Source organism: Oncorhynchus tshawytscha, linkage group LG06, assembly GCF_018296145.1.
Source record: "Oncorhynchus tshawytscha isolate Ot180627B linkage group LG06, Otsh_v2.0, whole genome shotgun sequence".
Taxonomy (NCBI): domain Eukaryota; kingdom Metazoa; phylum Chordata; class Actinopteri; order Salmoniformes; family Salmonidae; genus Oncorhynchus; species Oncorhynchus tshawytscha.
In genome coordinates, this window is record NC_056434.1 from 44,590,383 (window position 1) to 44,611,339 (window position 20,957).

The 20,957-nt window shown below is 42.5% G+C and overlaps 1 protein-coding gene and 1 long non-coding RNA gene across 6 annotated transcripts; both read left to right on the forward strand.

Annotated features, from left to right (window-relative positions):
- Positions 1-1,010: 1,010 nt before the first annotated feature.
- Positions 1,011-20,889, forward strand: LOC112252599 (BTB/POZ domain-containing protein 10). Of its 5 annotated transcripts, none has more exons than XM_024423970.2 (9): positions 1,011-1,197; positions 2,614-2,750; positions 11,622-11,830; positions 12,269-12,578; positions 12,677-12,779; positions 17,137-17,257; positions 19,120-19,317; positions 19,677-19,787; positions 20,229-20,889. In XM_024423970.2, exons 2-9 carry the CDS (start codon positions 2,620-2,622, stop codon positions 20,546-20,548), a joined length of 1,503 nt encoding a protein of 500 aa, XP_024279738.1. In that variant the 5' UTR covers positions 1,011-1,197; positions 2,614-2,619; the 3' UTR covers positions 20,549-20,889. The 5 variants fall into 5 exon arrangements, with proteins under 5 accessions (XP_024279738.1, XP_024279741.1, XP_024279737.1 ...); XM_024423969.2 differs by lacking the exon at positions 1,011-1,197 and adding an exon at positions 1,631-1,783; XM_024423971.2 differs by lacking the exon at positions 1,011-1,197 and adding an exon at positions 1,884-2,028.
- On the forward strand, positions 19,794-20,178 carry LOC112252600. The gene is made up of 2 exons (XR_002953863.2): positions 19,794-20,029; positions 20,070-20,178. It is a non-coding gene; the product is annotated as an uncharacterized LOC112252600 (long non-coding RNA).
- Positions 20,890-20,957: the final 68 nt, after the last annotated feature.

Genomic DNA, 20,957 nt, shown 5'->3' on the forward strand with positions numbered 1-20,957 from the left:
AATGGTACTGGAGAAATCAAGTTGTGAGGTGGCTAAGCTTCCACAGTTTTAGCTTAAAGCACTTGTATTTATTATGAAGTAGTTCACGCTATTTATTTATCCTAACCAAATAAAAAGGAAGGGCGAATACTGTTTAGGACCAAAACATTGTTTTTAATTATCTGAAAAAAGTAAGCGTTATGCAATTGTTTATTAACTTGATGGTGATTGTATTTTCGTGTTCTATACGTGCTATGGTATTTCTATATGTGGTGTAAAACTGTGGTAGTATGTATAAATAACTAGTAAATAGTGTATCTTGTGCATGGATACTTATATGCAGTAGGCCTAATTGGGATAGGGATCATTACAGTTGATGAGCTATAGCATAAATGTTAAATATTTATGCACTTTAACTGTAGAATGTAGTCACTTATATGTTTTATATCAACCAACTCCAAAGTGCCGCAATGTTAGTGTTTGTTGTAAATAAAATAGCATTATCACAATAGCTATATTCTGTATGTTTCGCAATAAACAATTAAGTTAATCTTCCATTTTTATTTGCATCTTCCATCTGCTGGCTTTTTAAACTGCTGAATAGCCCTCCGAACGTTGATATGCCTACAAGTTAGCCTGCTAATGTATTAATTTATATTTCTACTTAATGTATCAACCCTGATGATTCCGAAATTGGAAGGTTACTGTATCATTACCACTTACGTATGAATATGAATTTACACCTCAGACGGGAGGTGATTGGTTGCTGATGTTAGCGCAATAACTGTTAGCGCCTCAGTGGTTGTTCACAGGGGTCAATGTACACGGTAGCTGCATATTCACTCATCATAATTAGTAGCCTATATGAACATAAACATTGATATATAACCGTTATATACACATATAACAATGAATAGAAATATTTAATTTCCTAACTGTTTGGGGGCCTGATGGGTTTTTTAGACTGCAGATTGCGCAGCGCGCAGCAATTCCGACCCTCGTGAACAAGCCGAGGTTATATAGTCTCGCGATCTATCACCTTAGTTGCTCAACAGTCAAAACAAGGGATTACACTTAGGCCTGTTTTAGTGGCTGTCCGGGGAACATGGCTGTCACTATTACTGTAATCAGTCGGTCACCAATCTAGCAAAAATATTTATTAGGAATTTGTTTACTTTCGCTTTAGGAAAGAACTCAGACAACAATGAATCCCAAGAGGTAAGGAGCGCCATGCTATAGTTAGCGGGCTACTTCAGGCAGCGAGGTAACGAGATGTAACTAACGTGGGCGTAATTTTATCCTGCCAACTAACGTTAACGCTAGCTACAAGTTTACTGGTTAAAACTGTTTGATATCGAGCTAGCAGTTTATGTTTGTCTAAACTGTCTTCATTGCTTACTAGCATGAGTCATAACCTAGTGGTCAAACATGGAAATTGTTCCAATTGTTTTTTTTTCCATTCATTTGGGGATTTTAGAACCATTTCAAACAAGGTATGTTTGTTTTTCATGTAACGTTAGCTATAGTAGGCTTTCCTTGGCGTGACGTTTTGATAACCGTATAACTCTCTCTCAGACAAGGTGACTTATATTCGGCTTTATTTTCTCTCAGATTCGGAAATTCTAATTAGCATCAAAGTAGACATACAAGACTATAGCCCTTGATCATGACTCGTGGTTCCATACACATGAGTCATTGGTTGAAGGCGTCTTGTAGGGGGGTTGGTTCGTTAAGCGCCACGACGCCCGGTCTGTACATTAACACGCAGCGCTTTCGGTGCTGTTTTGGAAGCTTAAAGACCTCGGTGAGAAAAATATATTTGTTTAAGTTTAAATTGATACGTACTTTTTTTTATATGGTTAGTGTTCCCAAACGGCCATATTTCTATGTTACATCGCTTGTTTACGGAAATCAGTCAGAAGGACCGAGGGTGTACTAACGTTACCTGTTTTAATTAGCTGTCTTCTTACACCTATGTATAAACAGAAGACACAAACTTGTTGTCACTGAAAAATACTGCCGGCTGTAACTGTGTTAAAACATCGTACAGTAAGTGTGTGTTTTGCATTTGTGAAATTATTTTGATGTTATGAAAGAGTGATCAATGTTTCCAGGACCGTACCGCGAGTCCATCTATTCACGTTTAGTTGGAGTATTTGGCTGTTCCTCTTCCAGAACCAATTCGCCATTTAATTAGAACATGTAACTTGGACAAAGGAGTAACATTATTTTCCTTTAGTCGAATATTGGGCTAGCAAGACTACAAATCCCTGCAAGCTCCTGCACTTAATAGCTGACACATCTAAGAGGTTCAGTCTAGCTAGCTAGCTAGCCAGCCATGTCACATCAATGTTTTCAGTTACCCATTTGGTAAATAACTTAGCTACCTCTACTCAAGTTATTCCACGTCTAGCTAGCTAGCTAACAAACAATGGGCCCATCTAGCTAGCTTGGTGGTGGTACTACCACAAGCTTGTTATTTTTAGTCAAGTCTAACTTGGCTAGATAGAGAGTAAGTTTGTTACGTTTGCCAATAAAGGTTTTGGATGTTATCTAGCGTTCCATTATAAATGATGTTTAAATTTCTTCAACTAATGTGAAGAGAACAACAAACGTTTGTTTTCTTATTAACAGGACGTCATGAGTGCTGATGGTGGCATATTCCCTATTGACACCTCTAACTACTTACCTGTGATGGCTGAATGTCCACATTTAGATGACAACTCTAGTGACACTGAGAACTGGGAAAGTAATCTTCACAGACACTCAAGGTAATAAACAGCTCTCATTAGGGAAAAGTACTGTATTGCTACTTACAAAAAGAATTGTAGAACAAGGACATCACTTTAGAAAGACTTCTGAATGTGCTTGATTGTTATTGACTGTTCAACATTCAAGACAACTGTCTAGTACTATTTTATATACAGTGCCTTCAGAAAGTATTCACACCCCTTGACTTTTTCCACATTTTGTTACAGCCTGAATTTAAAATTGATTACACTTTTACAAATGTATTAAAAATGAAAAACTGAAATGTCTTGAGTCAAGTATTCAACCTTTTTGTTAAAAGCCTAAATAAGTTCAGGATTAAATATTTGAGTACTGAGTCACGTAAGTTGCGAGGACTCACTCTGTGTGCAATAATAGTGTTTCAATTTAATTAATTTTTTTATTTACAATGTTGGCAGGACGAAAACAAGTTCTTGTTTAAATGACGGCTTACCGGGGAACAGTGGGTCAACTGCCTTGTTCAGGGGCAGAACGACAGATTTGACATTGTCAGCTCAGGGATTCAATACAGCAACCTTTGGCCCAACGCTCTGACCACTGCCACCCCAGTTTAACATAATTTGTGGATGAAAACCTAATTCCTGTACCACACATTCAATTTTCTGTAAGGTCCCTCAGTTGAGCAGTGCATTTCAAACAGATTCAACCACAAAGACCAGGGAGGTTCTCCAATGCCTCAGTAAAAATACCCAATGCCTGGGTTAAAATAGAGAAAAAAAGTAGACATTGCTTTGCGCATGGTGATGTTATTAATTCCACTTTGAATGGTGCATCAATACACCCAGTCACTACAAAGATACAGGCATCCTTCCTAACTGTTTCCGGAGAGGGAGGCAACCACTAAGGGATTTCACTATGAGGCCAATAGTGACTTTAAAACAGACTTTAACAGCTGTGATAGGGGAGAACTGAGGATGGCTCAGTTATTCCACAATACTACCTTAATTGACAGAGTGAAAAGGAAGCCTGTACAGAATACAAATATTCCAAAACATGCATCCTGTTTGCAACAAAGCACTAAAGTAATACTGCAAAGAATGTGATGAAGCGATTCACTTTTTGTCCTGAATACATAGTGTTTGGGGCAAATACAACACATTACTGAGTACCACTCTCTATATTTAAGTATAGTGGTGACTGCATCAGGTTATGAGTACGCTTGTAATCGTTAAGGGCTGTGGAGTTTTTCAGGATAAAAAATAAACCCACTTGAGCTAAGCACAGGCGTCTCTTGTTTGACGCCCAAAACACATTGAAACGGCTGTGCATACGTACACACCACCTCATTATTGCAGTCCTACCAATACTAATATTGTGTTCTAGAGAGGACTGGCATGAAGCATTGTATTTGCTTATCAACTTAGCCTATAAAAGGCTTATTTTGTTTGAATGTAGATTTGTAGGAACTAGAATATTTCTGCCGTGCGCCGCTTTGACAGATCCCATGTGGCGCACTCTACGCTGGAAATACTATTATTTTCTGTGTTATATAGCCCTATTGGATGAAACTATTATTACTAGAGATGTTGGTTAAGTAATTATCCAAGCATGTGCATTATTCCAGATGCCGATTCACACAGTTTCCAAACTGCCCCCTGGTCATTTAAAAATTGCTGGAAACCTGGAGGTTTTTATTCGATGTGCCAGTATTTGGCTGCCAAATGTATAGGTGTTCCCATAATATTTTAAAATTGAGGAAGTGTCATTATTTCAGTTATCAATGGAAGATGTCCTTCCTAACAAAAATGACCCCCCTCTTCTGATTTGTGGTGCTGAACAGTAGCTGCGCTTCATGCATTAATGGCCCAGAAAGTGAACTTGCCATTTACAAAACATTTAGCGGGGATGCCCTGCTTTAAGATCTATTGCCTAGGACATCAACAGCCAGCTGTGGTTTTATTTTAAATAATCTATAGGTACAATAGGCCTATTTTTCTTGTTGCACATTTAGGCCTAATTAAACTGACTAATTTGGTAATATCAACTTCAATTCACTGGCACTATGTAAAATAGCTTAGCCATACTCAGTAATAGCCTAATATATACTTTTAGTGAACTTACTAGGCATTGCAAGACAAGATATTGTGATATAGATGACCAAGATATAGCCTATGTGCACGGTTCCGACTATATGCCGGCACCTCCTTTTGCTAGCTTGCCTGCTCTTTCTTTTCTCAAAGAAAGGTGTGTTCAGTTTTTGGCCTGTTGCGTGTAGAATAGCTCAGCCTCCTCATTGATAGCCTCTACTTTTAGTGAATTCACAAGCCATTGCAAGTCCCAAAATTGCGAGATGCAGCACTGCCTACAGTTCATATGCCTGGCTGTACCCCCTTCCTACCTCCTTTCCTCACTAGCTTGCTCTTTCTTCTAAAGGCCTACAGCTTTTGATTTACCGATGCACGGTTTCCGACTGTCTGCCTGGTGGCTACAACTACAGTTGAAGTCGGAAGTTTACGTACACCTAGGTTGGAGCCATTAACTCGTCTTTCAACTACTCCACAAATTTCTTGTTAACAAACTATTGTTTTGGCAAGTCGGTTAGGACATCTACTTTGTGCATGACACAAGTAATTTTTCCAACAATTGTTTACAGACAGATTATTTCACTCATAATTCACTGTATCACAATTCCAGTGGGTCAGAAGTTTACATACACTAAGTTGACTGTGCCTTTAAATGGCTTGGGAAATTTCAGAAAAAGATGTCATGGCTTTAGAAGCTTCTGATAGGCTAATTGACATCATTTGAGTCAATTGGAGGTGTACCTGTGGATGTATTTCAAGACCTACCTTCAGACTTCGTGCCTCTTTGCTTGACATCATGGGAAAATCAAAAGAAATCAGCCAAGACCTCAGAATTTCTTTTGTAGACCTTCACAAGTCTGGTTCATCCTTGGGAGCAATTTCCAAAAGCCTGAAGGTACCACGTTCATCTGTACAAACAGTAGTACGCAAGTATGAACACCATGGGATCACGCAGCTGTCATACCGCTCAGGAAGGAGAAGCGTTCTGTTTCCTAGAGTTGAACGTTCTTTGGTGCAAAAAGTGAAAATCAATCCCAGAACAACAGCAAAGGACCTTGTGAAGATGCTGGAGGAAACCGGTACAAACGTATCTATATCCACAGTAAAACGAGTCCTAAATTGACATAATCTGAAAGGTCGCTCAGCAAAGAAGGAGCCACTGCCCCAAAACCGCCATTAAAAAAAGCCAGACTATAGTTTCCAACTGCACATGGGGACAAATCATTTTTGGAGAAATGTCCTTTGGTCTGATGATAGGAAAATGGAACTGTTTGGCCATAATGACCATTGTTATATTTGGAGGAAAATGGGGGAGACTTGCAATCCGAAGAACACCATCCCAACCGTGAAGCACGGGGGTGGCAGCATGTGTGGGGGTGCTTTGCTGCAGGAGGGACTGGTGCGCTTCACAAAATAGATGGCATCATGAGGATGGAAAATAATGTGGATATATTGAAGCAACATCTCAAGACATCATTCAGGAAGTTTGACCCCAAGTATACTTCCAAAGTTGTGGCAAAATGGCTTAAGGACAACAAAGTCAAGGTATTGGAGTGGCCATCACAAAGCCCTGACCTCAATCTCATAAAGTTTTGGGCAGATCTGGAAAAGCGTGTGTGAGCAAGGAGGCCCTCGAACCTGACTCAGGTACATCTGCTCTGTCAGGAGAAATGGGCCAAAATTCACCCAACTTATTGTAGGGATTTTGTGGAAGTCTACCCAAAACATTTTTACCCAATTTAAACAATGTAAAAGCAATGCTACCAAATACTAATTGAGTGTATGTAAACTTCTGACCCACTTGGAATGTGATGAAAGAAATTAAAGCTGAAATGAATCTCTATTATTCTGACATTTCACATTCTTATAATAAAGTGGTGATTCTAACTGACGTAAGACAGGGAATTTTTACTAGGATTAAATGTCAGGAATTGTAAAACTGAGTTTAAATGTATTTGGCTAAGGTGTATGTAAACTTCCGACTTCATCTATATTCCTGGCTTTGATTTTATACAATTTTAGTGCTAACACTAGCTAAGCGTTAGTGTTAGAGATTAGTCTTAAAGTTACATTACGAGTTAGGTTTAAGGGTTAGCTAAAAAAAAAGGTTAATGTTTAGGGGAAGGGTTAGCAGAAATGCATAGTAGCTAAAAAGTAGTAAGTATTCGAACTCGCAGCTAGAAGTTTGCGTTATACGCCCACCCGACCAACCACCCTACTTTCATTTTTTGCCTTAAGTAACCACCTGTCTTACGTAACCATGCCAAATGTAACATATCATACTAATTTGGGTATCCTGGATTTTCTTTTACTATGTTGTGTCTAGTCTAGTAGACCAGGATCAGGATTTTTAGGGTGTGGCTATTCTGGTCCATCAGATAGCCTATGTCTTTTTGACACGCTCAGATACATATTGTGGACTGTTAATCATGTCATATACTTCCTTAAAGTGGTCGTTCAAGCTTTTGGCAAGGAAGCCCCTTGTCTACCTCCCCCAGAGTCAGATTAACTTGTGGATACTATTTTTGTCTCTGCGTCCAGTATGAAGGAAGTTAGTGGTTTTCCATAGAAGATGACAAGTGGAGATTACATTTTGAAAGCCCTTCATTTTCAATGGAGGGAAGCGACGTGGTCGGGGGACCAGTGGGTGACGTGAAGAAGCTGAATTTATACCACAAGTCTATTGACCAATCGAAACTCACTATTTTCTATCCCCTACTGGATTGGCCGTTACCTCACTATTTAGCCTGCTTGCTAGCCCCCACATGGGGGTGACGCTAGCATGGCTATCCGAATTATCATGTTCAAAGGAAACCCACAGTTGGAGGTAGTTTTGCAAGCCAATACTAATTAGCGTTAGCCACCTAGCTAGAATTTGTAACATGTTTTTTGCAAATTCTAAACATATCATACAAATTGTGATTTGTAACATCATATGAAATGGGTGATGGATATCCACAAATTAATACATACCATATGAAATGTAACAAACTATACTGAACAAAAATATTAAAACAATTTCAATGATTTTACTGAGTTTACAGTTCATACAAGGAAATCAGTCAATTGAAATGAATTATGCACTAATCTATGGATTTCACATGACTGGGCAGGGGCGCAGGCATGGGGGGGCATAGGCCCTCCCACTGGGGAGCCAGGCCCAGCCAATCAATGTTTTCCCCCACAAAAGGTCTTTATTACAGACAGAAATACTCAGTTTCATCAGCTGTCCGGGGGGCTGGTCTCTGACAATCGCACAGGTGAAGAAGCCAGATGTGGCGGTCCGGGGCTGGCGTGGTTACACGTGGTCTGCAGTTGTGAGGCCGGTTGGATGTACTGACAAATTCTCTAAAAGATCTTGGAGGCAGCTTCTGGTAGAGAAATTAACATTACATTATCTGGCAACCGCTCTGGTGGACATTGCTGCAGTCGGCATGCCAATTGCACACTCCCTCAACTTGAGACATCTATGGCATTATGTGACAAAACTACACATTTTTAGTGGCCTTTTTTTCCACCAGGACAAGGTGCACCTGTGTAATGATCATGCTGTTTAATTAGTCTTAATATGCCACATCTGTCAGTTGGGTGGATTATTTTGACAGGGATGTAAACAAATTTGTAGAATACATTTGTGAGAAGTTTTTCGTGCATATGGAACATTTCTGGGATTTTAACATTTCAACTCATGAAATATGGGACCAACACTTGTCTTTTTAAAAGTATTTTTGTTCAGAATAAATTGAGTTTCCTGTATTTACGCACAGAATCATACAAAATTCTCTGAGACCAGGTTGCTGTATTTGTAATCCTACCTCTGGATTGACTTTCTCAACCAAAGCCCTTATCTGGGGAACCAATCATTTATATGAATCTCTAGCTCAAATTAATTTTTTTATTAATATCAACAAACAAAACACATTTTTAGCACATATTGGCATTGTAATCTACAGCCAAGTAAAACCGAAGTCAATTGGTGCTGTCATGTTCATCATTCGCAAATCAGCAATTTTATTTAATCAACCAAGCAATTCTGCTGAAGACAATCGTGTCGAGTCGGAAAAGGCTATATAAGGACACGCCTTACGCCCAAACCGATATTTCATTTTAGAATTCTTCACAATGAGGTTAAGGTAAGGGTTCGATTTAGGTTTTTGCTCGTGGGTTTAAGCGTCAACTGTGTCCTTATAGTCTTCCCCTGTCGAGTCAGGCGATATCAGGACAGTAGACTGGGAGGTCGCACTACGTCAGAAGGGCTGCTCTGTGAGTCTGATTCAGTGTCGTGGAAAAAAAGCGCACAGCCATTCATTTCTACGGGTCTCCCTGTCTGAATTGAATGACTGGTCCTCGCTCTTTTTCTTCTTTTTTGTTCCAATTGGGGCGATCGAGGCTTTCGAAAGATAATTTTACAGCTAGCAAGTCGAACAGTCTACGAAATAATGCTGAAGTTCGAAAGTAATGCCCAAGGATGCTAAACCGGCTGGGAAGGCTGCATTGTTCGGAGGAGCCCAAGTCCTTTGTGCTTTCATTCCTCAGCTCATCCCGTGCTGCTTTGTCTTTAATTTGCCGTGCGATACAAACGGGTAGGTCTGCGAAGCATCCTATCCATTGCATTTATTATAGCATATGTTGATTACCTATGTTTTTGTAAATATTTATTTCAACGGTCGGCTTTTTGTGGCTTTCCCACGCATTCTTATGAATGGCAAGAGGAAAAGAACCAAGACTACGGGTCTTGTTAAAATGAAGTGTGTCCTTTCATTGGGTTTGCCGATCAGAACGCATAATAGGGTTTACCTTTTGTGGAGGGTTAAACTCCCGACACTAGCGTGCATTCTCTCTGTTTTAATATCATAGGGAAAGTGTCAGCAGTGCTCTAAATTATTGATGGGACCCTTTTCTTTAAGGAACGGGACTCAATGCTGCAGACGCTTATTTATAACACCAGTTCATCTATGCTTTGCCTCCATTCTCACAGTCATAGTAATAGTCTTAAAATGACTAAACTTAACATTAAACATCGCAATTTGCATTTGATCATTTCGTGGAAATCGATGCCTTTTCCAAGAGGTTATGTGAGGTAATAGCGGCAGCCATTGAGTTGATATGTGGATGGATATAGCTTTGCATTTCTGCCTGCATGAAAGATGAGATGAGCTCTATCGCTTTCGCTGACCCTTTGTTTGTTAATCCTGCCAGATTTGCCTTATTCATGCACTGGGGGAAGATTTGTTATATACATTTAAAATTAAAATAAATAAAATCTGGTGATCAAACTTTTCCTGTTTTGACATTCTACTTTATATTCAGAATTGCAGTTATGCTAAAGGAACCAAAATATTGTAGAATAGAAAGAGGGATTGATACTGCTGTTTCCACACCTGAATTTCTGCTGAGTGCAATGGGGGCATCACTCCATAACTAGTGCTGATTCTACATTCAAGCTCTTAATCACATTCCCCAACCTGATGAGAATCATTACTCTATTGAAGAGTTTCTCTTTTTGAGAGAAACTCATGAGCCTGTAGAGCAATTGTTTGCTCCATGTCAAGAACTGTCTTTCAATAAAAACTATTGAAAAAGGCTCTTATGAAGTCCACAAGTCATGTGAGGACACACAGGACATTTAGTCCTGTCATTGTTGTTTTTATTTACATGGCTGAAGGTCTCATAGCAGTACAGAATTCAATGCAGGTGCAGTAACGAGGACAAGCTGCACAAAGATCAGAGGACCCACATACTGTAGGGCAGGCCTGGCGGTCCCTGACCTGCATACAATATGATTAGATCTTCCCGTTTCTGGACCAGTCATTAGCATCCATTCAGTTGCTGTCGAAATGTAGACAATTATTTGTTTCAATAAGCGTAAACACTATGAATAAGATATTTCATATTACAATCTTTCCACATCCTTTAAATTTATATTATTTACGACATGTCTGCTGAAATGAAGTTGTCCACATGTAGTGGAATGACTTAGATTTTTCCTACTCAGTCAGTGAGCCATCTCTCTCACTCTCTGGGACTTCATCAGTGGAGGTGGCGCCTCAGTTAGACATTGTTAACGGTTGACTGGGTTGACTATTTCTATCGGGAGCTAGAAGGTGGATGGATGTCGTCCATTTGAGGGGCTATAAAGGCAGCTTCTCTAGAGCTCTCCCGTCTGAGTTCCTCTTTTGTGCTGCTCTCTCCAGTCCATTCACTTTAGCCTCATCATATTTGATCATCACTTCCCTCGGGAGGGACGCGCTCTTTATTAGGGAGACCTGCTGCATGGCATGTTAGTCAGACTAGACAGACCAGACAGTGTGAGAGCTTTCAGAGGTAAAGTGGCTGCCGCAGATAACATAACAGCTCTCGTGGATGCATTCGGCTTCTCTGCCTGTCTCAATGGGATGACCAGTTTCTCCAGTTTCCCTACAGATGGGCTCTTTTGCGATGGATAATAGTGCTATTATCCTGTGGAAGTATTTAAAAAAAAAAAAAAAAAAAAAAAAAAATGATTTCAAGGTGCGTTTGTAACTTCATGCTCCATCAGTGTAATATTTCATATTTTACCAATGCCACTACAAGAGGAGTAATAGTCCTATTTATGTGTTCTTTCACTCCCTAATGGGTTTCTCAAAGTATAGGGCTGCAAGCAGTAGTGTTGTATTGGCCATCTTTCTACAGCAGTCGGCGCTGCTATTTTTTTCTCTCACAGAGGGTTCATATGAGTTTACTGCAGGCTTTTACCCACTACTCTGCAGAGAAGCATACAAAAGACACCCTTTCCCCTCTGTGCTCGTGTGTGTCTGACTGTGGATGTGTGTGGTGTGCTCCTCTCAGTGCCCAGCCCCGCGTCCCAGTCCCTCAACTAGAGGCCGACCTGGTCAACATGAACCTGCATGGCGCCAGTGGAGGCCTCGAACGCTGCAGGGACAGTGATCGCCGGAGGTCTAGCGACCGCTCCCGAGACTCCTCCCACGAGAGGGGCGAGGGTCAGCTGACCCCTTGCATCAGGAACGTCACCTCGCCCACCCGACAGCACAACAGCGGTGAGTACTCAATTACTGCTTTGAGACCACACAGGGTGCTTGATGCAACTCTGGCATAACAACGCTTTCTCATGCCTCCGGTACAGCTGGGAGATTGAGTCCCTTTCTAACTACATAAAAGCAGTGACTGAATCAGAGCTCTCAGAAATGTGGTTTCATCGTGTTGAAATCGCCTTAAATCCTCACCCGGAGGCGGAGCCAGGTAGTCATACTACTCCCACTGTCTGTACCCACTCAGGGAATTAAGCCAATAACTAAACTGAATGTTTAAATTGCTACAGTAAGAGTTGAATAGTAGTCTTGAAAGGAAAGCATTTTGACTCTTGCGAAAGCTTTCAATTACTTGACCAGTGTTAACAATGTCCCTTTTCATCCAGTGTGATGACACAGCAGTGTTGGCACCTTTTAATTACGGTACTCTGCCTGTCTGTCTCCCAGATCGTGAGCGGTGCGAGGGTGGTTCTTCCTCCAGGTCGTCGAGTCCTCGGCCCCCCAGGGCCTTAATCTCCGTGGGGCCCAGCTGCATCGCAGCGAGCAGGAGCAGCCTTTTCAGTACTGAGACCCACTGTAAGAGTCTGGGCCATGGACACGTGCATGGTCCCTGTGACCACCTCTACGTCTATGAGAATGCAAAGGAGGGGACGCGCACATTACGGACCGCCGAGAGGGTCACTCTGATAGTGGACAACACCCGCTTCCTGGTGGACCCAGCCATCTTCACCGCCCAGCCTAACACCATGCTGGGAAGGTATAAAGCATACTATTGTATCACCACAAATTAAAGTGACATCTAAAAGGGATATTAAAACAAATTAATTTCAATCCGAATGTTTTCTTCTCTCATAGAATGTTTGGATCCGGGAGAGAATACAATTTCACTAGGCCCAATGACAAAGGAGAGTTTGAGGTGGCAGATGGAATCAGCTCAACGGTTTTTAGAGCCATCCTGGTAAGACACTCTCTGGCTTTATAATAAGATCTCATTCACGTTTGATAATGTCATTGTTTTTCACCTAATGTACCCAGAGACGGGTTGGTATTGACGAAGTGAAGGATTACGCTGCTGCGTCATTAATCTTCATGACTAGAATGGGAAAGGCATTCTCTCACAGATTCTATATCCATCCCCTATTTATTTTATTAGGAAGAAGAATAGGCATTCAGGTCAGAACACCATCTTTCTAAAACAAAGACCTTGATTATTGCACCAAAATAAAGGGATACTTTGGGATTTTGACTTAGATGCCCTTTATCTACTTCCCCATAGTCAGTTGAACTCGTGGATACCATATTTACGTCTCTGTGTCCAGTATGAAGGATGTTAAGAGGTACACAACATGACCAAACGTATGTGGACACCTGCTTGTTGAACATTTCAAAATCATGGGTATTACTATGGGGTTGGTCCCTCCTTTGCTGCTATAACAGCCTCCACTCAACATTGCTGCAGGGACTTGCTTCCAATCAGCCATGTTGAGTGATTAGGCCTGGTTTGCAGTCAGTATTCCAATTAATCCCAAAGGTGTTTGATGGGGTCGAGGTCAGGGCTCTGTGCAGGCTAGTCAAGTTCTTCCACACTAATCTCGACAAGCCATTCCTCTATGGACCTCGCTTTGTGCACGGGATATTGTCATGCTGAAAGAGGAAAGGGCCTTCCTCAAACCGTTGCCACAAAGTTAGAAGCACAGAATCGTCTAGAATGTACTTGTATGCTATAGCGTTAAGATTTCCCTTCACTGCAACTAAGGGGCCTAGCCCGACCCATACAAAATAGTCCCAGACTATTATTCCTTCTCCACCGAACTTTACAGTTGGCACTATGCATTGGGGCAGGTAGTGTTCTCCTGCCATCTGCCAAACCCAGATTTGAGGTAAGTCAAAGTAAGTCAATGCAGCTGGTGACTACACCAGATTTTAAGTACTGCAGTGCATCTCCTCCTCATGGACTGCACCAGATTTGCCAGTTCTTGCTGTGAGATGTTACCCCACTCTTCCACCAAGGCACCTGCAAGTTCCTGGACATTTCTGGTGGATGGAATGTCAGTGTTGTCAATGTCAGTGCCCTAGCCCTCACCCTCCGATCCAACAGGTCCCGGACGTGCTCACTGGGATTGAGATCCGGTCTCCTCACTGGCCATGGCAGGACACTGACATTCCTGTCTTGCAGGAAATCACAAACAGAACGAGCAGTATGGCTGGTGGCATTGTCATGCTGGAGGGTCATGTCAGGATGAGCCTGCAGGAAGGGAGGAGGATGTCTTCTCTGTAATGCACAGCGTTGAGATTGCCTGCAATGACAACGGGCTCAGTCCGTTGATGCTGTGACACACCGCCCCAGACCATGACGGACCCTCCACCTCGAAATCGATCCCGCTCCAGAGTACAGGCCTCGGTGTAACGCTAATTTCTTCTACGATAAACACGAATCCGACCGTCAACCATGGTGAGACAAAACCACGACTCGTCCGTGAAGAGCACTTTTTACCAGTCCTGTCTGAAGGTGTGTATATTATATATTACTGCTCAAAAAAATAAAGGGAACACTAAAATAACATCCTAGATCTGAATGAATGAAATATTCTTATTAAATACTTTTTTCTTTACATAGTTGACTGTGCTGACAACAAAATCACACAAATTATCAATGGAAATCAAATTTATCAACCCATGGAGGTCTGGATTTGGAGTCACACTCAAAATTAAAGTGGAAAACCACACTACAGGCTGATCCAACTTTGATGTAATGTCCTTAAAAGAAGTCAAAATGAGGCTCAGTAGTGTGTGTGTGGCCTCCACGTGCCTGTATGACCTCCCTACAACGCCTGGGCATGCTCCTGATGAGGTGGCTGATGGTCTCCTGAGGGATCTCCTCCCAGACCTGGACTAAAGCATCCGCCAACTCCTGGACAGTCTGGTGCAACAGTTGGTGGATGGAGCGAGACATGATGTCCCAGATGTGCTCAATTGGATTCAGGTCTGGGGAACGGGCGGCCAGTCCATAGCATCAATGCCTTTCTCTTGCAGGAACTGCTGACACACTCCAGCCACATGAGGTCTAGCATTGTCTTGCATTAGGAGGAACCCAGGGCCAACCGCACCAGCATATGGTCACAAGGGGTCTGAGGATCTCATCTCGTTACCTAATGGCAGTCAGGCTACCTCTGGCGAGCACATGGAGGGCTGTGCGGCCCCCCCAAAGAAATGCCACCCCACACCATGACTGACCCACCGCCAAACCGGTCCTGCTGGAGGATGTTGCAGGCAGCAGAACGTTCTCCACGGCGTCTCCAGACTGTCACGTCTGTCACATGTGCTCAGTGTGAACCTGCTTTCATCTGTGAAGAGCACAGGGCGCTAGTGGCGAATTTGCCAATCTTGGTGTGCTCTGGCAAATGCCAAACGTCCTGCACGGTGTTGGGCTGTAAGCACAACCCCCACCTGTGGACGTCGGGCCCTCATACCACCCTCATGGAGTCTGTTTCTGACCGTTTGAGCAGACACATGCACATTTGTGGCCTGCTGGAGGTCATTTTGCAGGGCTCTGGCAGTGCTCCTCCTTGCACAAAGGCGGAGGTAGCGGTCCTGCTGCTGGGTTGTTGCCCTCCTACGGCCTCCTCCACGTCTCCTGATGTACTGGCCTGTGTCCTGGTAGCGCCTCCATGCTCTGGACACTACGCTGACAGACACAGCAAACCTTCTTGCCACAGCTCGCATTGATGTGCCATCCTGGATGAGCTGCACTACCTGAGCCACTTGTGTGGGTTGTAGACTCAGTCTCATGCTAGCACTAGAGTGAAAGCACCGCCAGCATTCAAAAGTGACCAAAACATCAGCCAGGAAGCATAGGAACTGAGAAGTGGTCTGTGGTCACCACCTGCAGAACCACTCCTTTATTGGGGGTGTCTTGCTAATTGCTTATAATTTCCACCTGTTGTCTATTCCATTTGCACAACAGCATGTGGAAATTATTGTCAATCAGTGATGCTTCCTAAGTTGACAGTTTGATTTTACAGAAGTGTGATTGACTTGGAGTTACATTGTGTTTAAGTGTTCCCTTTATTTTTTTGAGCAGTGTATATATGTATGTAGTTTCGTGAGCCAATGCTAACTAGCGTTAGCGCAATGACTGGAAGTCATGCTAGCAGATACCAATAGACTTTCAGTCATTGCGCTAATGCTAGATAACTATTCCGCTGGTGATAGTTATCAATTTCCTTCAAACTGCACGCAGAGAAATACACATTTTATCCATGAGTTCATCTGACTCTGGGGAAGTAGATAAAGGGCCTCATTGCCAAAATCCTGAAGTATCTCAATGTATTTATTAAATTATGTTGTGGAGTTATGGCCACAGATGAGTGGCCATATGTATAGGGGTCAATACATTGTTTTCTGTTAGCACATTATTGCGGCATCATTTTCTTATTATTCAAACACTTGTATTGCGTTTGTATGCAATTACTGTCAAGTGATACGTTGACAAACATCTCCGCGGTTATCCATCCGACATTGTGTATTTTTGGGGAAGTGTGGAAATGCTGGGCAGATAATCTGTGCAGTGTTACGTAAAGCAGATTTTCAGGGATCAGAGCTACTAATACTGTACAACATGCTAGTGCTTTCATTTTTGTGTCCGTTTGCCCCGGTATTCCACTTAAGTCTCCAGAGACACAGGGCAGGAGAACAACCAGGTAATAGCATCTGTTTTTTTGCGTGTATCATAAGATTTCTGTGCTTTATTACAGTATCAGGGGCAGCTCTCTGTGTGCCTCCGAGGTAGTACTGTGTTCTAGCGTGCCAGAGTAGCAATTTCACATCCGTGTGCTTCTTTGTATGGGGGAGAGAAATGCTAATGTGGATAGTCAGGACTCGGGTTTGCTGCAAGCATTTCTGTGTTTGATTTCAATGCTTACCTTGGATTTTCAGTATTGAATGTCTCGTAGTACCGATCCGTTCTGTGATTGTGAAGAGTTCTTCTATCAAAGGCGACCCGACCATAATAGCAGGGAAAGAAAAAAACATGGCTGGCAGCATTAGCATTTAGGGCACAGAGCAAGCTAACAGCCGTTTACGACGCTGTCTTGTGAATAGCTGCGCGTCGCTGCTGCTGCCTCGATACCTTTTATTTTCATCATTATACTTGAACTCTTGTCAATATTTCACTGGCTGTAAATAGCTATGTGGGGGGGGGGGCGGAGTGACGTCGCTGACATTTGCTGTTGTCGGAAGGCTCTGTTCTGTGTGCGCAGACCAGCCTTAGTAATGGCTGCCTGTTTTGTTTTTCCTGTGTGACTTTTAAATGGCAGGATTACTACAAATCTGGGATAATCTGCTGTCCTGATGGGATCCCCATTCCTGAGCTGAGAGAAGCATGTGACTACCTCTGCATCTCCTTTGACTACAGCACCATCAAGTGTAGAGACCTCAGTGAGTGTGTATATATTGTATGATGCCCTCTTTCCCTCATTGCTGTAAATTGATAATGGGTTATTACATTTTAGGCAGAATATTATTGTGTAATATTTAATGCCATATCATTCTGTATTAGCTGCAATATTTAGCCTGTGTTCAGTGTCGTGAGGTTGTTGATATGATGCACAGCTCTGAAACCAGGTCAATATTAGCCTACAGATTTGATGCAACTCAGATGATCGCAGGTTTCCACAATGTGGGTCACTGACTGCTCTAGCCATTGATTGACATTGTTTGAAATGTGGATGAGTGCCTAGTTTTGTTGACTTGCTGCGAGTGAGCCAGTGTGTGTGAACATGTACAGTGCAATCGGAACGTATTCAGAGCCCTTCCCTTTTTAAAAAAAATGTTAACTTACAGCCGCATTCCAAAATGGATTAATAGAATTTATCAATCTACACACAATACCGCATAATGACAAAGGTAAAACGGTTATTCGATTTTTTTGTTTGTTGTAAATGTATTAAATATTTTTAATTTATTTACATAAATGTACCTTATTTTCTTAAGTATTCAGACCCTTTGCTATGAGAATCAAAATTGAGCTCAGGTGCATCCTGTTTCATTGATCATCCTTGATGTTTCTACAACTTGATTGGACATAATTTGGAATGGCACACAACTGTCTATATTAAGGTCCCACAGTTGACAGTGCATGTCAGAGCAAAAACCAAGCCATGAGGTCGAAGGAATTGTCTGTAGAGCTCCGAGACAGGATTGATCTGGGAAAGGGTACCAAAACATTTATGCTGCATTGAAGGTACTCAAGGACACGGTGCCTTCCATAAATGGAAGAAGTTTGGAACCACCAAGACTCTCCCTACCACTGGCCGCCCAGCCAAACTAGCAATCCGGGGAGAAGGGCATTGGTCAGGGAGGTGACCAAGAACCTGATGGTCACTTTGACAGAGCTCCTGTGTGGACATGGGAGAACCTTCCAGAAGAACAACCATGTCTGCAGTACTCCACTGATCAGGCCTTTCTGGTAGAGTGGCCAGAAGGAAGCCACTCATCAGTAAAAGGCACATGACAGCCCGCTTGGAGTTTGCCAAGGCACCTAAAGGACTCAGACCATGAGAAACAAGATTCTCTGGTCTGATGAAAGCAAGGTTGAACTCTTTGGCCTGAATGCCAAATGTCACATCTGGAGGAAACCTGGCACCATCCCTACAGTGAAGCGTGGTGGCAGCATCATGCTGTGATGTTTTTCAGCGGCAGGGACTGAGTGACTAGTCAAAATCGAGGGAAAGATGAACAGAGCAAAGTAGATCCTTGACGAAAACCTGCTCCAGAGCACTCAGGACCTCAGACTGGGGTGAAGGTTCACCGTCCAACAGGACAACAATCCTAAGCACACAGCCAAGCAACGCAGGAGTGGCTTCAGGACAACATCTCTGGAGAGACCTGAAAGTAGCTGTGCAGCGACGCTCCCCATCCAACCTGACAGAGCTTGATAGGATCTGCAGAGAAGAATGGGGGAAACTCCCCAAATACAGGAGTGCCAAGCTTGTAGTCATACCCAAGAAGACAAGGTAGTAATCACTGCCAAAGGTGCTGCAACAAAGTACTGAGTAAAGGGTCTGAATACTTCAATTCTTTAGCAAATGTATTAACAAAAATAAACTGCTTTTTTTCAGTATGGGGTCGTGTGTGTGTGTGTGTGTGTGTGTGTGGATGAGGGACATATTTGAAATAAAGCTTTTACGTAACCATGTGGGAAAGGTAAAGGTGTCTGAATACTTTCCGAACACACTTTACATTTCAGCGCAAGAACTATGATGCACTTTTCATGACCTTGTCCCACTGACATCTTCTAGGTGCACTCATGCACGAGCTGTCCAACGATGGAGCGAGGCGTCAGTTTGAGTTCTACTTGGAGGAGATGGTGGTGCCGCTGATGGTCGCCAGTGCCCAGAACGGAGAGAGGGAGTGTCACGTGGTGGTCCTGACTGACGACGACGTGGTGGACTGGGACGAGGAGTACCCTCCGCAGATGGGAGAGGAGTATTCACAGAGTGAGTTAGGTCATTCGCCTCACTGGCTATGTTGATATAGTATATGTGGAATACTGTACAAGCAAGACATTTCAACAATCATCTATAAGTAGTTTATATCCTTGTGTAAAGAATTTCCCTTGGCTGGTATGATGTGTACCCCTAATGTTAAAGGCCCAGTGCGTCAGTTCTGGACAAGTTACTTACTGTAGTGGTTTTTCCTTAATGGTCAAAAAGAAACAAGTTTCATCAGCTGTTATATGATACAAACCCTGGAAATTAAGAATGAGTGCAGTAGGCCTTTAAATCCAACACCTAATAGTTATGTATTGCTGAATGCCTGTGCAGTTTCTTGTAATATGTATGACTTTTATTTACAGTTATATACAGCACAAAACTGTACAGATTCTTCAAGTACATAGAGAATCGAGACGTTGCCAAATCAGTATTAAAAGACAGAGGACTTAAGAAAATCAGACTTGGAATTGAAGGTATGCTGGATCACTGAATTTCCTTCCACAAAATGTCAATCAAGAAGTTTGCTTTCATGTCTTTACAATTTGATAACACTAAGTTCTTAAACCTGCATAGTAATCCTGTAATTACCAGAATCACTCACTATTATGCAATCCTTATTGCTACATTACAGCATGTGTCAATGTTACTAGAAGAGTAGTAACTGTTATTATACAGGTATAAGAGCAGTTACTAGAAGAGTAGTAACTTATTACAGGTATAAGAGCAGTTACTAGAAGAGTAGTAACTTATTACAGGTATAAGAGCAACTCGATATCACCTAAAGGGTTACCTCAATTTGGTAAAAAAATTAAGTACAGTTGATGTATAAATATAATACATGTATTTAATAGAAGGTATTTCGACGAAGTGTTTGAACAGAAAACATGCGTCACTGTCTCTCTTTACCCTCCCAGGTTACCCCACCTACAAGGAGAAGGTGAAGAAGCGTCCCGGCGGCCGGCCAGAGGTCATCTACAACTATGTGCAGCGGCCCTTCATCCGCATGTCTTGGGAGAAGGAGGAGGGCAAGAGCCGCCATGTTGACTTCCAGTGTGTGAAGAGCAAGTCCATCACAAACCTAGCAGCCGCCGCTGCGGACATTCCCCAGGACCAGCTGGTCAACATGCACCCTGGCCCTCAGGTGGACGAACTGGACATCCAGCCTCAGCCAAGCTACCACTACGAGCCAGACCCAGACGCCCCCTCAGAACACTGTAGTGACGAGCGAGTTTGACAGCAGAAACCAAATTGCTGTTGCTACTCTTGTGCAGCCTTAAGGCAACAAAAAACTGGTATACATTGTCAACAACCTGGGAAGGAGTAGCAAAGCACACAGTAAACAATTGCCTCCTTGTACTGTTAACTGACCAAAGGAGATTTTTTTTAAATCAAGAATATTTTAATCACAAACTTGTCTGTGGGTGTGGTGGTGCTGCAGTTCCTAAAGGGTTTGGTTTTATCCACTTCTGCTTGCTCTGCCTGTTGGTGCGGGTGAGACTTACTACAGTCTACCACCAGAGCACCTGGGGAGCCTCACTGATGCTTTGGCCTCAATAAAGATGTATTTAATAATGACTCCACTTGATTTGAGTGTTTGCTTGTGCTGGAAAGGACCTAAGCTTACATGTTGTTCATTAGCTACT